The sequence below is a fragment of the Panthera pardus genome, unplaced genomic scaffold, assembly GCF_024362965.1.
Source record: "Panthera pardus isolate Hobbes unplaced genomic scaffold, ASM2436296v1 HiC_scaffold_18, whole genome shotgun sequence".
NCBI classification, from domain to species: domain Eukaryota; kingdom Metazoa; phylum Chordata; class Mammalia; order Carnivora; family Felidae; genus Panthera; species Panthera pardus.
In genome coordinates this window covers 11,366,482-11,380,163 of record NW_026526743.1, presented here as the reverse complement: position 1 = coordinate 11,380,163, position 13,682 = coordinate 11,366,482, and the positions used below count along the sequence as shown (strand labels likewise).

General features: G+C 46.2%; 2 protein-coding genes across 4 annotated transcripts in view; one reads left to right on the top strand and one right to left on the bottom strand.

Moving 5' to 3' along the window:
* Positions 1 to 973, bottom strand: part of LOC109259362 (zinc finger and SCAN domain-containing protein 4-like) — a 41,531-nt gene extending 40,558 nt beyond the window's left edge. Inside the window, exon 1 of the mRNA XM_019436970.2 lies at positions 886 to 973. The gene's annotated coding sequence lies outside the window, so the exon portion shown is untranslated. The remainder of the gene's footprint in view (positions 1 to 885) is intronic.
* A 1,318-nt stretch (positions 974 to 2,291) lies between these two features.
* LOC128772458 (zinc finger protein 416-like) lies at positions 2,292 to 13,192 on the top strand. 3 transcript variants are annotated; one of them, XM_019436932.2, is made up of 3 exons: positions 2,292 to 2,546; positions 5,239 to 5,365; positions 9,642 to 13,192. In XM_019436932.2, exons 1-3 carry the CDS (start codon positions 2,514 to 2,516, stop codon positions 11,219 to 11,221), a joined length of 1,740 nt encoding a protein of 579 aa, XP_019292477.1. In that variant the 5' UTR covers positions 2,292 to 2,513; the 3' UTR covers positions 11,222 to 13,192. The 3 variants fall into 3 exon arrangements, with proteins under 3 accessions (XP_019292477.1, XP_053762224.1, XP_053762223.1); XM_053906248.1 differs by lacking the exon at positions 2,292 to 2,546 and adding an exon at positions 6,632 to 6,689 and having other exon boundaries at positions 5,252 to 5,365; XM_053906249.1 differs by lacking the exon at positions 5,239 to 5,365.
* Positions 13,193 to 13,682: the final 490 nt, after the last annotated feature.

The following is a 13,682-nucleotide window of genomic DNA, read 5'->3' as shown; positions in this document are numbered from 1 at the left end:
AGGAGCAGCTAAACTGGTTTTCACATTGTTCAATCTCACACTGCACTATTTTACATTCCCATCAGCAACAGATGAGGGCTCCAATTTCTCCAATTTTTCTAAGGCTTTGTCAATACCATTTCTGCCCCACGGCCATCCTGGTAGATGTGGAGTGATACCTCATCATGGTTCTGGATAAAATTTCCCTAATGAACCATTCTGTTAACATTTTAAGTAATTCACACCTGCTGTTTTCCATGATCCCTTTCCTCACCTATTTTCCCCTATCTACTGACCTTCCATCAGTATATAAATAGGGACTAACACCTAGAAGGAAAATTTTCTTGCTTCTATCACCTCCTTAATGCTCTATTCCATTTCCTGATGCTCCAGAATCATCTTCCCCACTGCCCATCCCAATCAACCTTGCAGCCCACACATTAAATTCCCTCCTCCATTCTCTTTTCCATTCCCCAAATGAAGTCAAGGAAACCCATCTTTCTTCCAGTGTGAGTAAACTACACATAGCAAAATATATACCCAACAGGAAACAGACACATCCTGTTAGAAATAAAGGTAATATATGGCTTGAGCCCGTTACTTTGGGATTTTCTTCCTCCTTTATTCAACTCAAAAGATAACCTTCCTAACTCAAGTAAGACTTCTAGAAGCGGCTCCTACTTCAAGTAAGATTTCTTCCAGCCCTTAAATAGGTTAGAAGTTTCATGCTGTACTCTGTGGATTTCCATGTACTCAGAGCTCAGGGTGAGGAGGAGTCTGGAATCCCTACGTAAGCCCAACAGAGAACGGGGTATGGGCACTGAAGAAACCTCAGTAATCTGCGTGGGGTCGCCAAGGTGTCTGGAAAAAAAAAAAAAAAAAAAAAAAAAAAAAAAAAAAACTAACCTGTGCAGGTGCTGGATGAGACTTCACAAGGCTGGCAAAGAACTACTACTGCTGGGGCTGAGAACCGCTGCAGATGGCACAGGCCACACAGTGAGGGTGCTATTAGAACCCTGCAGGGAACAAAGGCAACAATCACCCCCCTGCTGTTTACACTCAGGTTGCCACCCCATTCTACTACCCCACAAGCGGTTCTCACCCTTTGACTTATCAAGTATTTTTCAAGTTTCTGTTTTAAAAGCATTCACCATTGCTTTGGGTTGCTTTCCAGACACCCCTGCGGGAAGCCGCACGGGGGGCGGGGACTTGTCCCGGGTGGGGCCTTGCTTGCATGGACTTAGGCTCAGGCGCAGGTGGGTCTTGGATGCAGCAGGAGCCCACGCTGAGGGTAGATTCCGCTTGGGGCTCTCAGTGCACCTGTTTCCCTGAGGGAACCTGGTTAATTCTTTCCCTCCGCAGACAGACATGCTCATCAGGTCAGCGGGCCAGGTGTGATCTGAGGTCGCATCTGACCGGGGACAGCGTGGGCTGGGCACAGCGGAGATGGAACTTCAGACCCCAAGGTGCCGGTGGGCCCCATGGAAGCTCGGCTGGAGGGCCGGGCAGCGCGGGAGTCCGGGGACACACCTAGAGGGCGTGGGCACCTCGTCAGAGGCCCCCGAGTCTGAGTTCCCCCTTTCCACCCAAGGGGCTTCCAGGGGGCGCCCGCCCGGGTCCCGGGGGCGGTGAGGGCCGCGAGCTGCCGCCGAGGGCCCCCCAAAGGACAGCGGGGAGTTGCGGGCGCGCGCGGACGTTCCTGGGTGTCGGGCTCCTCCCGACAGGGCTCCTCCGGGGCCCTCAGGCTCCAGGCGCCGGATTTCCGCCGCGGATCCCGGGGGCAAAACGCCCCCGCCTCGGGCCGCAGACCTGAGCCGCCAGCGACGCGTCCGCGCGGCTCCAGGGGAAGAGTGCGCACCTGTGCCCGCCGAGGCCAAATCCCGACCTTTGTGGGCGACCCGCGGGAAGCGCACACAGTGCCGCCGGGCCTGATCCGGGTCTTTTAACTCGTTCTGAGACGCGGCTCCGGGACTGGGGAGGGGGTAGGCACGTCCGGCACTGGGCGCTTCCCCGGGGTAGACCACCCACGTCGCCCACGACCACCCCGCTCAGCCGAGGGGCGCCCGGGTGCGGGTCGAGCTTCCGCGAGGGGACCGTCCCGGGGCCTCTCCTCACACCTTCCTAGACGGTGTCTGTACTCCGCGAGCAAACGTGGCCTCGGGGCTCCGCGAACCTCGTGCCGAGCGCCACCGTGGGGACTACAGTACCCATAATTGCCAGTGCCGCGTGCCCAGAGCGTGCAGCCAATGAACGCGCAGAAATAGGGGAGTTTCCGCGTGTGGACCTGAGCTTCGGGGCGGGACTTCCGGCACCCCTGAGGCTGCAGTCGCTTTGCTTTCGCGGGCAGCCGGGATCTGGGACTTTTAGGAGCGTGCGGTCGGGTCCGCGGTGGTGAGAGCCAGAAGGCGGTAGGGGTGGGGTTGTCCCCACTGCACAGCAGCTGGTCTTAGGGTCGGAGGCGGTGGTTGACAACTGTGCACGAGTCCCGTCTCTGTCGCCAACCTCTTAGGACCCCTCTGTACCTACAGAGTCGGATGGCGGCGGCCGCGCCCCGGGACCCGACTCAGGTAAACGCGCGGCCTCTGGGTCCTCCCCGCCCTTCCTCCACCCAGGCCCTAAAGGCCCGAACACGAGGTGCCTGCTCGCGTCCCTACGGCCCAGGCCCAGGGGTCCGGGTCAGTGGGGAGATAATGTGTGACGTCCCCATTTCTTTCTCTCTTCTCTTCTCTTCTCTTCTCTTCTCTTCTCTTCTCTTCTCTTCTCTTCTGTTTTCTTTTCTTCGTCCCCGTTTCTGAAAGCCACCGTTGATGAGATGTGAGAGTGTTACAGGCAGAGAGACCGGTTTGCAGGGGCAATTGATCCAGGAGCAAATGCTCCTGTAGTGCCAAGATGAAGAGTTTCAACTTAATTCTCAGGATGCCGGGAGCCATGGAGGGTTGTGAATAGAAGAGGCACAAGATCTGAATTAGGCTTCTCAAAGTTTTCAAAAAGTTACTCAGAGTTAGAACAGACCGGAAAGAAGATGGTAATTCCGAGGCACAGGGAGTTTGAGTCCTTGGCCAAGGTCACGCAGTTGTAAGAGTCAGCACTGGGGACTGAGGCTCAGAGAGAATGCAGTCATCCCAGGTCACCTGGCTCCAGGGCCGGGCAGGGGTGCAGGGGAGCCCATGGAGCCCTGCCATGGTTACATCCCTCTGGTGACCCTCCTCCTTGCACAGATTACCAAGACCAGAGAAGCACTTATGGACTGTATGAAGGTGAGTGAAGGATATCCCAGGCCCTCAATGGTCCTGAGCCCCCATCTTGGTCTCTGGAATTGTGTCCTGAGTCTCTTTGCCTGGCACTCTTCCACTCTTCTTGGGCCTGGAGACCCAGGGTCATAAATCCAGGCTGGAAGTTATACGGAGAGGTCCCTATTGCTGGCAACCAATACAGTGAGGTAAAAGATTGTTCCAGACAGAGGTATTGGAATATGTTCATGCTAGGAGGTGAAGGTGTGTTTGTTCAAGGAACTGCAGTTCCTCTTCTTCTCATGAGAGAGAAGAGAGAACAGAGAGCAGAGGGGAAGGGGTCGGGCCTGGAATGGCTCCGTGAAAAGTTCGGTGTCTCTTCTGGAGGTGATGGGGAAAATAGGAGGTTTGGAGCAGAGGGAGGTGATCTGACCTCGGTCTCATCAGGACCCCTGAGGCTGCAGCCTGGAAGAGGGAGAGCAGATACCCTTGGGGGGGCCAGGGATGATGGGAAAAACAGGCAACTTGCAGTCCTTGAGGTGAGTGCTGGTGGTTGTACCGGGGTGCTGGCTGTTGAAGTGGGAGAGCTGGTTGGATTCTGGATCAGTTTTTAAATTAGGCCTGGCCAGAATTTCAGATTTTGAGAAAGAGAGAGAAAAAGGTAAAGAGTTGTAGGGCTCAGCAGCTGGAAGGGTGGAAACTCCCTTAACCAAGATATTAAAGTTGGTAGTAAGATTAATTCTCACTGGGGAGATGAGTTTTGTTTTTGGCTATCTTAAGACTCGGAGATGTTTCAGAGAAACACGTGTGGAGAACAATTAGTAGATGGCCACAAAGGTCTGGATAGGGAGACATCCAGAAGGTGGTGGTGTCTGCACCAGGGGGTAGCTGTGGGTCACAGTTAGGAGGGGGATCCTTGTCATCATGATAAAGGTATTGGCTGCCCAGCAAGGGGAAGCTGGGAGCTGTGACTGAGTGTCATGCCTGGGCATCTGGGTGGGGTGCTGGGCCTCATAAACACAGCTGAGGGGGAGAAATGGCTGTGGGAAGGTTGTGGGAGAGGACAGCCTGTCAGGTGGCCAGGGCTTCCACAGGAAGCATGGACATAAGGGGAATGCAGGCGCACAAGAGTAACTGAGACAAGATGACACTGAGGCCCACGCTAGTGTTTGTTCGTACTGCGGACTTACCAGGAATTTATTGTGTCTCTTGGTGTATCCTAGCTGTTTCAGTCAGGCTGGCAAATTAGCACCGGGGCAGAAGTCATCATCTAGGAGCGTCGCTGGGGCTGGGGTAAGAGACCTCCAGGGCTGGGCTTTGCTGGTTTGATGGATAGGAAGGCAGTGACTGATGGGACATCACATGCACCACGAGTGGAAGGGAGCCCTGGGGTCCTGAGATCTGCAGGTGGTTCTTGGTGGCTGGGGTTGAAGCAAGGAGCAGAACCGGGTGGAGAGGCCTGCGAGCGGGTTTTGTCCCCTCCGGTAGCAGGGATCAGTGGAAGTCTGGGGTAGCGCTGGGTCCTTTTGGAATTTGCCAAACACCACCTGGATGTCATAAGCAGGTAATGCCTGCCATCAGCAGAGTGATGCTTCTGGGTAGGAGGGGAGAAGTGGTTTCCAGAGCAAGACTATGAGAGAGGTGTGGTGGAAGTAGTTTCATGGAGAGAGAGCATGAACTGAAGGACCTAGGGCCGTGACTTTGAGGACGTAAGGGTGGAGAGTGAGCCCGTGTTTGGTTGTGTCTCGGAGGCACAATCTGGGAGACCCCAGACAAGAGGACGTATGTCCTAATGCCAGGCTCAATATTTAGATGGCACCTCCCTGCCCACATGCCGGTTGCTGCTGTGGGCAGTGACAATGATCATGATACTGTGAGAAGAGAGCAGGTCTCTCTGGCTCCAGGGCCCGATATGTCTTCCATAGTGGGGACCGCTGGAAGGAGAGGGAGCATGGAACGAATGTCCGGGTGAAGAAACTCAGAGTCGTAAAAAAGCTGATCAAGGAATGATCTGTCCCCATCACGGCAGGGCTGTGTGACTTTTGAGGACGTGGCCATTGACTTCTCCCAGGAGGAGTGGGGGCTCCTTGATGAGGCTCAGAGACGCCTGTACCACGATGCGATGCTGGAGAACTTGGCACTTATAGCTTCGCTGGGTAAGGCCTTCACACGCACCCCAGTATCCTGGTTTTTGTCCATTGTCTTTTACCTCCCGGGCAGCTCTGCCCTTTCTGCAGCCAAACCATGGGTCCTGCTCGCTTCGCCATTTTCTTGGCACACATGTCATGTGGCGGACCATAGTTGTGGGCACTGCCCTGAGAAGACCTAAGTCCCATTGCTCCAGGCATGCAGGGAAGGGTCTGGGATTCAGGAGTCTTGCTGTCGGCCTAACGCACCGTAACTTTGTTTGCTCTCTCCCTGGCAAGATGACTGTGTCCATGGCACCTTGTGTCCCAAGTGCTTAATTACGGATAGAGTCAGTGGTTTTAACAATACTGATGTTGGTAAAATGTAAAACACAAAGGATAAACCCTAATGTAAACTGTGGACTTTAGTTAGTAATCATCCCTTTGTCAATGCCTATAAAATGTGAAACACAAAGGGCAAATGATATTGATGTTGGATATGGGGTCCTGGTGGATAGAACAACATTTAGGTTACAGTAGCCCACCATGAGGTACCCTTTAATTTTTCTAGATTTAAGAACAGGTACAATCGAGTTGTAGGACAGAGGAGTAGTGAGGATACTCTCTTTTATTTATTAAATTTTATATAACAAGTTTTAATCCCTGGAGGCCCTGTTTTAACTTACATTGGGCCATATTAACATTTTACCTGGGTTGGAGGTGGGGGGCTATGGGATCTCATTTTATTGAGCCCATCTCTGTCAGAGACTTACATTAATTTAAGTGTATTCATCATGTTAGAGCATCTGTGCCCAACATGGGATATTTCTGGGTCTTAAGACACTGGGAAATTTAGGAAAGGCTAGTGTTCAAATGAGGCATATCTGTTTCTGTTTTATATCTGGTTACTTTCCTGAGTATAGGAGTACAGTGTAAAAGTAGTGGGATTCCCCAGATAACAATTTGAGCCCCAGTAATGATTAGGTTGATGAGGTTTCGGCTTTGGTGCCTTTTAGTAAATGATGTTTAAACCACTTTACTGAGGAATTATTGACATGTCTAAAAACTGTATATATTTTATGGATACAATTTGATGGGTTTGGGGATAAGTATATACCCATAAATACATTACCATCAGCAAAGCCATAAACATATCCATCCCTCCCTAAATTTCCTCCCAACCCTTTATTATTATCTTGATCATTTGTGTGTGAATGTGTGTGTGTGAGTGTGTTAGCAAATTTTAAATATACAGTAGTCCCCCCTTACCCATGGTTTCTGTTTCCACGGTTTTAGTTACCCACAGTCCACTGCAGTCTGGAAGTAGATGATCCTCCTTCTGATGTATCTTCAGGTCAGTAGTAGCCTCACGCTAAGTCACAGTGCTTGTGTCATTCGTCTGTCCTATCACATAGGCATTTTATCATCTCACATCTTTACAACAAGAAGGTATGGTACAGTAAGAAATTTTGAGAGAGACCACGTTAACATAACTTTTATTATAGTATATTATTGTAATTGTTCTACTTTCTTAATTAACTATTGTTAATTTCTTACTCGGCCTAACATACATTAAACTTTATCATAGGTGTGCATGTATACGAAAAAGTGTAATGTAGACAGAGTTCAGTACTATCTGCAGCTTCACGTCTCAACTAGGGATCTTGGAATATGTATCCCTCAAAGATAAGGGAGAACTATTGCACATTACGGTACCGTTAGCTATAAACTGCTGTATAGTAGGTCTCCAGAACTTACTCATGTTAATAACTGAAATTTTGTACCATCACTCCTCCATTTCCTCTTTCCCCAAGGCCCCCTTGTCAAGATTAGTTGGTCATATATTTAGGGGTTTATTTCTGTGCTCTCTGTTCTGTTCTGTTGGCTTATGTGTCTGTTTTTATGCCAGTACCATACTGTTTTGATTACTATAGCTTTGTAATATAATTTGAAATCAGGAAGTGTGATGCTTTCAGCTTTGTTCTTCATGCTCAGGAATGCCTTGGCTATTCAGGGTCTTTTGTGGTTCCACCCTAATTTTGCTTGTTTTTCTACTTCTGTGAAAAATGCCCTTGGTATTTTGAAAAGGATTGCATTGAATCTGTAGATTGCCTTGGGTTGCATGGACATTTTGAGAATGTGATTTCTTATGAACAAGGGATATTTTTCCATTTATTTGTATCTTTAATTTCTTTCATTAGTGTTTTATAGTTCTCAGCATATAGATCTTTCACCTCCTTGATTAAATCTCTTCCTAAGTATTTTATTATTTTTGAGGCTCTTGTAAAAGGGATTGTTTAATTTCTTTGTGAGCGTATAAAATGCAAGTGATTTTTGTGTGTTGATTTTGTATCCTGCAACGTAATTTACTGAATTAATTTATTTTAACAAGTTTTTCTTTTTCTTGCCCACTCTGGCTAGGACTTCCAGTAGCATGTTGAATAGAAGTGGTGAGAGTGGTCATCCTTGTCTTGTTCCCGATCTTCACCAAAAATCTTTCAGCTTTTCACCATTGAGTATGTTGTTGGCTGTGGGCCTGTCATATGTGATCTTTATCATGTTGAGGTACATTCATTCCTTCCATACCTGATTTGTTGAGTTTTTTGTTTATGAAAGGATGCTGAATTTTGTTACATGCCTTTCTATCTTTTGAGATGATGATAAGATCTTTATCCTTTATTTTGTTAATGTAGTATATCACATTTATGGATTTGTGTTTGTTGAACCATCTTTGCACCCCAGAGGTAAATCTCACTTGGATGTGGCGTATGATCCTTTTAATGTGCTGTTGAATTTGGTTTATTAATGTTTTGTTGAGGATTTTTGCATCTAGGTACATCAGGGATATTGGTCTGTAATTTTCTTGTGTTGTAGTATCCTTATCTGGCTTTGGTCTGAGGGTAATGCTGGCCTTGTAAAATGAATTTGGATGTATTCCCTCCCTTCAGTTTTTTGGAAGAGTTTGATGAGGAATGACATTAAGTGTTTCATAGAATTCATCAGTGAACCCATCAAATCCTGCACTTCTCTTTTGGGTGAAGGTTTTGGTTTTGTTTTGTTTTGTTTTTTAAAGGGGAAGTTTTTGATTACGGACTCAATGTCCTTATTCATTATCAGTCTGTCTAGATTTCCTATTTCTTCATGATTAAGTCTTAGTAGTTGTTTGTTTCTAGGAATTTATCCATTTCTTCTAGGTTATCCAATTAGTTGATGTATAGTGGTTAATAGTCATCTCTTATGATCCTTGTATTTCTGTGGTATCAATTGTAATGTCCTCTCTTTCATTTCTAGTTTTGAGTCTTCTCTTTTTTTTCCTTAGTCTAACTAAAAGTTTGTCAGTTTTATCTTTTTGAAAAAAAATTCTTAGCTTTGATCTTTCCTATTGTCCTTCTAGTCTCTATTTTATTTATTTCCACTTTGACCTTTTTAATTTCCATCCTTCTGCTAACATCACGCTTAGTTCTTTTCTAGTTCTTTGGGATGCAAAGGTAGAATGTTTACTTAAGATCTTTCATTTTTTCTTAATATAGATATGTATCTGCTATAGCCTTCCCTCTGGAACTTTTTTTGCTGGATCCCATAAATTTTGGTATATTGTTTATATTTTCATTTGTCTCAAGATATTTTTTTTTTTTATTTAAAAAAATGTTTAATCTTTATTTCTGAGAGAGAGAAAGAGACAGAGCACAAGCAGGGGAGGGGCAGAGAGAGAGGGAGACACAGAATCCAAAGCAGGCCCCAGGTTCTGAGCTGTTAGCACAGAGCCTGACACAGGGCTCGAACTCACAAACTGCAAGATCATGACCTGAGCCAAAGCCGAATGACCAACCGACTGAGCCACCCAGGAGCCCAAAGATATTTTTTGATTTCCCTTTTGATTTAATCTTTGAATCACTGGTTGTGCAAGAGTATGTTCTTTAATTTCCACATATTTGTGAATTTCCCAGTTATCCTCCTGTTATTAATTTCTACTTTTTCTTGCATTTTGGTCAGGAAAGATACTTGATATGATTTCAGTTTTCTTAGATTTGTTAAGACTTTTTTTAACCTATCATATAATCTATCCTAGAGAATGTTCCCTGCACTCTTGAGTAGAATGTGTATTCTGCCGTTCATTGGAATGTTCTGCATATGTCTATTAGCTCCATTTGCTCTGTAGTGTTGTTCAGGTCCACTACCTTTTCTACCATCAATGTTTTGTAAAATGAGAAAACGTCATGTTATACATAAAGTTTAAAAAAAACAAACATGATTAATACTTTCCCACCATCGTCAGCATGACTCATCAGTATTTCTCCTTTTTCAGTTTGTTGGCATGGAATGGAGGATGAAGAGACACCTTTTGAACAGAGTGTTTCCATAGAAGTTTTGTCACAGGTCAGGATTCCAAAGGCAGGTGCCTCCATCCAGAAGACTCACCCCTGTGAGAAATGTGTCCCAATCCTGAAAGACATTTTGCACTTGGCCCATCTACCTGGGCAGAAAGTGTATGTAGATGGAGCATGTGCAGACCTGTACCAGCTTCGGGAGCATCACAATGCAGAGAAGAGGGATGTGGGCAGGGCTTCATTTATAAAGAGCTGCATATTCCATGTGTCAGGGAATCCCTTCACCTGGAGGAAAGTTGGAAAGGAGTTCCCGGACACCTTGGGCCTTCTCCAGCACCAGGTCATTCTCAACAGTAAGAAGCCAAACAAAATCACCAAGTGCGGGGAGGCCTTTCCTTGTGGAGAAAGTCATTCCAAATCACGTGAATGTGGGAAAGCCTCCAGCCACAAACACAGCCTTGTTCACCACCCAAGAGTCTCTACTAGAAAAAGGGTTTATGAGTCTAGCAAATATGGGAAGGCTTTTCACTGCAGGTACTCACTTGTTCAGCTCCAGAGATCCCACAGTGGAGAAAGGCCTTACGAGTGCAGCGAATGTGGCAAATCTTTTAGGCTAAGGGCCACCCTCATTATACACCAGAGAGTTCACACTGGAGAAAAGCCGTACAAGTGTGGTGAATGTGGGAAATCCTTTAGTCAGTGTTCCAACCTTATTGAACACTGCAGAATCCACAGTGGAGAAAGGCCTTTTGAGTGTGAGGAATGCAGGAAAGCCTTTGCGTGCAAATCCAATCTTGTGAGGCACCAGAGAACACACACTGGAGAAAAGCCTTATGAGTGCAGTGAATGTGGGAAATCCTTCAGACAAAGCTTCACCCTTGTTCGACACCAGAGAATTCACACCGCAGCAAGCCCTTATGTGTGTGACCAGTGTGGGAAATCCTTTAGCCAAAGAGCTGCTCTCATTAGACACCAGAGAATTCACACCAGTAAAAGGCTTTACGAGTGTGGAGAATGTGGGAAAGCCTTTGGATCCAAATCCAAACTTTATCGGCACAACCGAAGTCACACTGGTGAAAGGCCTTATGAATGTGCTGAATGTGGGAAATCTTTTACACAAAGCTACAGCCTTGTTGAACACCAGCGAATTCACAGCAGAGCAAGGCCTTTTGAGTGTGGCCAGTGTGGGAAACGCTTTAGCAGAAGAGCTATTTTCACTAAACACCAAAGAATTCACACTGGAGAAAGGCCTTATATGTGTCATGAATGTGGGAAATCCTTTAGTCGAAGCACCAGCCTTACTCAACACTGCAACATTCACACAGGAGCAAGGCCTTATGAGTGTGGCCGATGTGGAAAATCCTTCAGGCAAAAATCTGTTCTCATTCAACACCAGGTAGTTCACACTAGAGAAAGGCCTTACGAATGCAGCAAATGTGGCAAATCCTTTAGCCAACGCTCTAGCCTCAATCTCCACCAGAAATTTCACAGCATGGAGAGGGCCCGTGAATGTAGGAAATACGGGAAATCCTTCATTCCAACCTCCAATGTTGTTTAACACCAGAAAGTCCACATTTGAAAATGGGCTTAGATTTGAAGGAAACATGCCGTCTCCCTGTTCACTCTAATGGCCCTAAATAGTTGTGTGAGGGAGCCACATGCCTGAAGTTGAACCTCATACCTCCAAGCATCCAGGGAGGCGAAATATCCCCTCAGTTTATAGGCATGTGTGAGGCTTACGGGGGCTGCACTGCACGGTCCAGACCACCCAGGGCCCTTACCCGAATGCCACCACTGCCAGTTTTTCCAGTAGAAGTCATCCCACTTTACTACCTTGTACACTGCTTCATCGGTCACCCCAGTGTGCCTAAGGCAAGGCAAATGTCTATGGCCTCTCCCATTCCCTGGAGGAAATCTTGAGTAGTCTTTGCCCTTATAGTCATTTCCCTTTTCTGGTTAAGTATGAATATGACTCAGTTTGGGCCAAGAGTGGGCTCTGTTGGAAACTTGCAGGGAAGGCTTACCTACTTCATGGAAATTGTTGGTTTCACATGACACTTGTAATTGATTTTTCTAGTCTTCAGGTCATCAACCGGTAACTATCTACCTCATTGCTCTGGTTTGTGCAGTAATAAAGGCCTTATTGTTTAATGTACCTTTAATCTTGGGGGGGGGGTGTTCACTGTTTGGCGTGAGTGGAAAACAGAATTGAACTCTGTGGATGTGCTTTTGTGGGGGCCCCAGCTTTGTGCACCTCAGCAGGGACGACATAAAGACCGAGAGTAGCTCTCATTCCAGTTTTAGCCTAATTTGCATTGCTGCACAAGACCCAGGAACCAGTGCAGTGCTTCATAGTCCTAATTTGTGGACTCCATACTTGCTGAGACCATAGGACACTCTAAGGAGGGGTCCCTTGTTTTGCCAAGCTCCGGTGCCTTTAGGAATGGTGTGAATCTATTCTCTTGCTCCTGGAGGGTGCTGTTGAGGGGAAGCTTTTCACCAGGTTCTACAAAGGAGTCAGTGTCCTGATGTTTATAACTCTGAAGACTGGCATCACTGTCAGACAACAGGAGCCAGCCTTCAACCATAACTGGTACTAATATTCTTGATGTGGTTAACAGGCAGGGGAGGGGCCTGCAGCAAACCAGATGGTGTATGCCTCTTCTAAAAGTGCATCCTTGCATGTTCCAGTGACTATGCTTGTGAGGAATTCCAGGACCACCACAGCTGTGTGTCTTCTGTAGCTGAAGTCATTGTTAGAGCAAATAATCTAGAGTTTGTGAATTCTCATTGTCTTCCTGAGCTGTTGCCCTCAAGGGCCGTCCATTGTTCTAAAGGCAGAGAAATGAAAGAATGGAGATTGTCCATTGAGTATTAGGTTGTTAAACCTGCTGGTTTCCAAAAAGTGGGCAATTCAGATTTTTTATTTTGAACAATTTATTAAGAAGGCTTCACATTCAGCATGGAGCCCAAAGCAGGGCTTGAACTCATGACCCTGATAGCAAGATCTGACCTGAGATCAAGAGTCAGGCGCTTAACCGACTGAGCCCCCCAGGCACCCCTGAACTACTCTTTTAGAAATTTTGAGGCATAATTGACATGCAATAATCTACACATATTTAAGGTGTACAATTTGAAATTTCTTGTCATACGTATAAACCCATGAAACCACCATAATCATGACAATGAACAACTGTGATGTACCTCATGCCCTTTTATAATTTCTCCTTGTTCTTACCAGACCTACAGGGATCCAGTGATGTACTGTCTTTAACATATTAGTTTGCATTGTCTAGAATTTACATGAATAGAATCATAAAATGTCTACTCTTTTCTGATATTTTCCACAGTGCATAATTATTTTGAGACTCCTCAATGTTGTTTATATGAATGTTTATTTTTTTATTGTTGAATAGTATTCTACTTTATGGATTTGCCACTGTTTGTTTTATCCATTCATCTGTTAATGGGCGGTTGGATTGTTTCCAGTTTAGTGCTGTTAGAAATAAAGCTTCAGTGAATATAGGCATATGATTCTTTATATGAATGTGTGTTTTGTTTCTCTTACGCCAGTAAGTCAGAGAATGTGAATGTTTCAATATTTAAGAAATTGCCAACTGATCTAAGCTGGTTATACCCGTCTGTGTTCCACCAATAGTACATAAGCTCCCGTTCCTCCACATTTTGCCGATGCTTGGTATTGTCAGTCTTTTTAAATTTATTTTTTTTAATGCTTATTTATTTTCGAGAGAGACAGTGCAAGACAGGGAGGGGCAGAGAAAGGAGAAACCACAGCAGGCTTCAGGCTCTGAGCCGTCAGCACAGGGCCCGACGCGGGGACTTGAACCCACGAACCGTGAGATCATGACCTGAGCCAAAGTCAGATGCTTAACTGACTGAGCCACGCAGGTGCCCCACAGGTCTTTTTAAATTTTAGCTGTTTTAACAGGAGTGTAATAGCAACTCACTATGGTTTTAATTGCAGTTCTCTGATGTTTCATGATGTTGAGGATTTTTAT